The sequence below is a fragment of the Miscanthus floridulus genome, chromosome 8, assembly GCF_019320115.1.
Source record: "Miscanthus floridulus cultivar M001 chromosome 8, ASM1932011v1, whole genome shotgun sequence".
Lineage (NCBI taxonomy): Eukaryota > Viridiplantae > Streptophyta > Magnoliopsida > Poales > Poaceae > Miscanthus > Miscanthus floridulus.
The window spans coordinates 44,253,685-44,258,857 of record NC_089587.1 but is presented as its reverse complement, the minus strand read 5'-3'; the positions used below and the strand labels follow the sequence as shown (position 1 = coordinate 44,258,857).

The following is a 5,173-nucleotide window of genomic DNA, read 5'->3' as shown; positions in this document are numbered from 1 at the left end:
ATGGAAAATATACTAGGAGTATCTCAAAAGCGGAGACTACAATCATGCAAATTGCAACAACCTGAAAACTTTGTAAGAAATCAGAAAAACACTTGGCAGAAAAATGTTTAAAGCACATAACCTCAAACAATACTTGGCATTTCGAGTGGGTGCTGAAAGTGGTGAACGCTTGTGCAGTTGACGTTTCCATTTCCGGAACATGCATACTGCTAAGTGCAAAGGGCTAACCGCATCAGATAACCCAATCGAAACCTCATCATACAGGATAGTAAAAGAGGGAATCCAACTTAAACTTTGCGGTGTCCTACACTAAGGTTGAGGATACCAGCTCCCGAACTTGATCAACTGTGAAGGATGCACAAAAACATAATGCTAGAGAATTTATGCGGCCCAGAAATGATTTATAAAACTGACACGTATGCCAGTATTTTGTCCAGAGGTATCATTCACCGATGAGATGACCCAATCCTAAGCTCAAAGCACAGACTGTTATTCAGAATCGACCTATCACTCAAATTCTAGATACAAAAAGGACCAAAAATATAGGGGGTGGAAATGGCAAAAGGACCATGCGGCGTTGACGCCAGCCCAGCATCAAATAGCAAGGGCAATGAACTTCTGCAGAAAGCAAACATACCACACGATTAGTGAGGATCATAAACATAAACACTATCTAGCAGTAACAAGTTATGGCTTCCATAAACACTATCTGGGAGCCATGCTTGGCCTAGGCAATTTTTTCAAGTATCAAACCAAACAGGCCCTTGTTGTTTGGGAAGGTAGCACCATCACAAAAATAGGTATGACCCACATAATAAGCAAATAAGAATACAGCATAATTGAACTTATTGTTCGCAAAGACCCAAACCAAACAAAACTCTATGTTTTCTATAGACTTGGTCGAAGGCTATAATTGACTTTTCAAGCACATTCTGCAACTCAGTTTTTTGTGTGTAACACCATAGTTGACTGCAACACCAGCCATGCCCTATTTGCAGAATGAAACATTTATGCAACAGTCATGCTACATTTTGACTCGAATTCCACTTTAGCTGCTCATCTGAAATTACCAAATTTCACAAATTCATGAAATTCTGTTCAAAATGTTTGGTCAAATGACCTAATCAAATTTGTAATGTAAAAAATATTTGAAGGACAAATAACAAACTTCTTTGACACAAAGATATGATCCTAATCCTAGCCTACTGAATGTGTAGATAATGTTGCTGCTTTGAGGAAGGACCTCGAGTATGTGCCCAGGGCTTGGATTAGCTTCCCACCATGAAAGCAACTTTTATTTGTATCCATGCAGCCAAATTAACTTAAATAGTCCTAAAAGAATTCAGATTCAGATAAATTCAAACAAAACCAGAAAACCAGATTGTTGTTAACCAAAAACATGTCTAACCGTAATTAAAATCCCTCCTAGCAGGTTATGCATGGCATCCACAAGGGCAGGGCTTCAAGCATATGCAATGCCTCCAAATTATTACAAGCAGAGTATAGTAGTATCACCTGTACAAGATGCAGAAAGTGAGGATTTTCAACCCTGAAGGACCTTCAATGGATCTAACTGTCCACTACAGTAACTCGAAGGAACCGCTGAGAGCACAAGCCTTCCTTTCCACTCTTCACCAGGTTTCAGAGTAATAGGCCTCTCAACAGCTGCAGGCTCCACACACAGCATGCTCTTGTATTCTGCATCCCCAAAATCTTGCATTGCTTTTGCCTTCTTGTCCCAAGGGTTCCAAACAACTATAGAAGCCAGCAAAATATTTAAGAGAATGATGTACATTGCAGCAACCGTGGTGAATTGGTTCACCATAAAAAGAAGGTTTGACATCAAATCTTGCTTACCAGCATCAGGAAGCCCTTCTTTTGTCACGACAAATGTTCTTTTCTTCTCATGATCAATGATAGCAATTTTGGAGGGTGCGGCAAGATAAACTTTATCAACCTTGACATTGAAAAATCAAAACAGTTAGATATTGATTTGAAATATTAATGTTTAACATGAGCTAATTAATTACTTCTGATTCAAAAACAATAGCATCGCCTTGCTCTGTGAAACGCTCCTTTGCCTTCAAGTTGTCAAGGTAGTCCATTGTTTCCAGTCCTTCGACACGCACCTCACTGATATATAAAATAGTAACATCAAGCAATAATAATAATATTAAATTAAAACAGCCACTGGAAGCAGCTTCGAAAAGAAACTTCCATAACAAGATAGAAAAAGTCAGACCCATCAGAAATCTGACAGGTGCACAAAGCCATAAATCAAACCCAAATTAACATCGTTTTTTAACTTCCACTTAAAAAAAATGCCAAAGCATATTGAATGAAACAGTTCATAAGGAAACCAACTATTCAAAAGAAATTAAGGAGAAGGAGAAACATCAAGCAGACCTTATGTCAGAGACAGAGAAGTATGTGTGATATGCAAACGTATAAGAGAAAGGTCTTCCATCTGTGTTGGTATTCCTGATTCGTGATGTGAGACTCAAATCTCCAGAAGGTCCAAGAGCAACTCTCAAGCGAAATTCAAAACTGTTTACAAGACAACAAGCAGACATCACAATCAGATGTGTGCTATATCAGATTAAGACAAAACCTAGTGATCACCCTGTGATGTAAACAAACCTGTGAGGCCAGATCTTTAAATCCTCTTCAGAAGGCTTCAGAATCAGATCAACAAAAGCTTTAATAGCAGGGCTTACTGGTAAAGGAGGTGGGTTGTTGTCGATAGTCCAAAACCGGTTCCTAGCGAATCCATGTTGTTCAAGATTTCCATGTGTTCCAAACTGCATTGTGCCTTTCAGTGAGGACCAGAAGACGGATGGACATGGATAAAGCATTACAGATAATGGTTACCATACTTGGGGAAAGCAGACTGGTATACCACCACGAATAGCTTTTGGAGGTTTGAAAATAGCCTGCAAAAGAATTCTTTCAAAATTCATAGGGAATCAAGGATGATATGTAGGCATCAATATATGTTGAACACTGCAGTAATACAGCAAAACTAACATAAAAGCTAAAGAATAATCAAACTGGCCTCAAACTTGAGATATAACTCGACTATTCCAGGGTTTAAGTTGAAGTAACACAATGTAACAAGGACAGCAATACAGAAAATCGAGGAGACAACCAGTGAACCAGATGACATGTGTTAGAAAAAGATTAACTTCCAAAACAGATAAATATCTGCATGCGAGATATGCACCAACACAACTTTTGATCCATGTAACTGATAATGTCATTTGCAACCATAAAAGGGAGTATGTACCTTGCTGCTGAGAAAAAGCAGCTCTTCCCCATTGTCATTCTTCCATGATGTTACTTGACCTCCATAAAGATAGATCTAAAAACAGTACATAATTTATTATCTAGTAATACTACAGTCGAATTGAAAACAAAGCATAATTAAGAATAAAAACATAGGACATGGTAGTCTAACACAAGTTGCATGTTGTACCCAATGGCTATAGTACTCACTGTTCCATTCTACCTTTCCAAAATAGGCCCAAAAGAACGTAAACACTATCAACAATTCACAGAACTGTCATATTCAACTGATCTGTAATGCAGATTCTACAGGGTTCAAAAGATTTGACTATGCACACCTTATATCATATATATAAAAAAACCAAACAAACCAAGGAGAAACTAGGTGGCATATATTTTTCAGATAGATCATTTTGCTGATATAAACAACAATAACATATACAGATACTTTCGCCCATAATGTAAGTACAACATGGAAGAACAAATTGTAATTGCCCCTACAGGCCTATAAAATCCGGTGTTGCCACTAAAACGCGTCCTTCAGTTCTACCTTCCTACCACTTCATACCATATTGCTGTGAAACGCTAACCACCCATCCTCCCAGCGCTATACTGCTTCCTAAAGCAAATTCGGAAGGTTAAAACCTGCGTGAAAACTTAAATCCCTCGATTCCATGTCCGCAACACGCGGATCATGCAATGCGCTAATAACGATCCGACCAGGACAGGGCACGGACAGGCGAAATCGCACACCGGAACACCAAAAACCTCATCAATTCCGCCCAAAGCCCCCGCGGATCAGCAGAATTCCCACCGGATCTGCGCCAACTGCACCAAAATAGAAACGAATCGCGGCCGCCGCGCAGACGCGCCCCAGCACACTGCAGGTCGTATGCACACAACCAGACAAACGACGAGAGGTATCGGAGGAGGCGGGTGGGCGAGGCCGAAATCGTGTACGTACCTCGGCACAGCAGTTGCGAGCGCCGCGAAGCACGATCTTCTCGAGGCCGGAGGGGCCCTTGACGAGCTCCGCGAACGGCGACGGCAGCTGCACCGGCGGCGACGGTGAGGCGGCGGCACTGGCTGCGCCGGCGGGGGCAGGGGAGGCCATCTCTCGACTCGCCCAGGCGACGGCGGAGCTGGGACCCTAACCCTAGGCTTCCACCTCCGGGTCTCGCCTCTCCTGCTTTTCGGGGGTTTATTTGGCGGAGAAAGGGAGCTGAAGCGGAGGAAATAAATGGGGGAGGAAATGGGAACGGGATGAGGATATTTATAAGCGACGCGACGGAGAAGAAGGAAGGTGCGGGTGTTGTGTTCTGGAATTCGGCAGAGATGCGGGGGTTAACTATAATCTGTATATTAGAGGAAGGCTAATAATACAGCTGTCTTGTTGGCTGTAAGGTTTTTTGTAGCCTTCTCTCAGCCCACTCATATAATAGTTAGCTCTTTACAGTTAATACATGGTCCACTTGTCTCTCTTACAGACGTTCTTGGTTCTTGTACCCAAGCCGGCTGTAAGCTTACAGCCCGCTTCTCCTCTCTCTCCTCACCTCTCTTCTCCACCTCAGCATTTAATCGGCTTATAGCCTGCTATTATACTTGCTCTTAACAACAGTATTAGTTTTTTTTATTTTTCCTTTTTGATTGACAATACAGTCGTTTGTTACATGTAAATAAAAAATCCTTGGTGAAGATACAGAGTATATCTATTGACAGCAAAATATGGCTGGTCTAAGAAATAAGTGCCATGTTTATTTGGCTGATAAGTCATGTCTGAAAGTATTATTGGTTGATTTGTTGTGAGAGAAAAATATTATTCGTTGGCTGAAAAAATACGGCTTATAAGCCAAGCGAACAGGACGAAGGTTAGTTGGTTTGTCAAACC

General features: G+C 41.3%; 1 protein-coding gene across 1 annotated transcript; it reads right to left on the bottom strand.

Annotated features, from left to right (window-relative positions):
* Nucleotides 1-380: 380 nt before the first annotated feature.
* LOC136471817 (putative glucose-6-phosphate 1-epimerase) lies at nt 381-4,536 on the bottom strand. The gene is made up of 9 exons (XM_066469560.1): nt 4,250-4,536; nt 3,287-3,361; nt 2,877-2,933; nt 2,641-2,801; nt 2,407-2,547; nt 2,031-2,133; nt 1,858-1,957; nt 1,516-1,755; nt 381-618 (listed from the first exon to the last, which is right to left on the bottom strand). Exons 1-8 carry the CDS (start codon nt 4,397-4,399, stop codon nt 1,544-1,546), a joined length of 999 nt encoding a protein of 332 aa, XP_066325657.1. The 5' UTR covers nt 4,400-4,536; the 3' UTR covers nt 381-618; nt 1,516-1,543.
* Nucleotides 4,537-5,173: the final 637 nt, after the last annotated feature.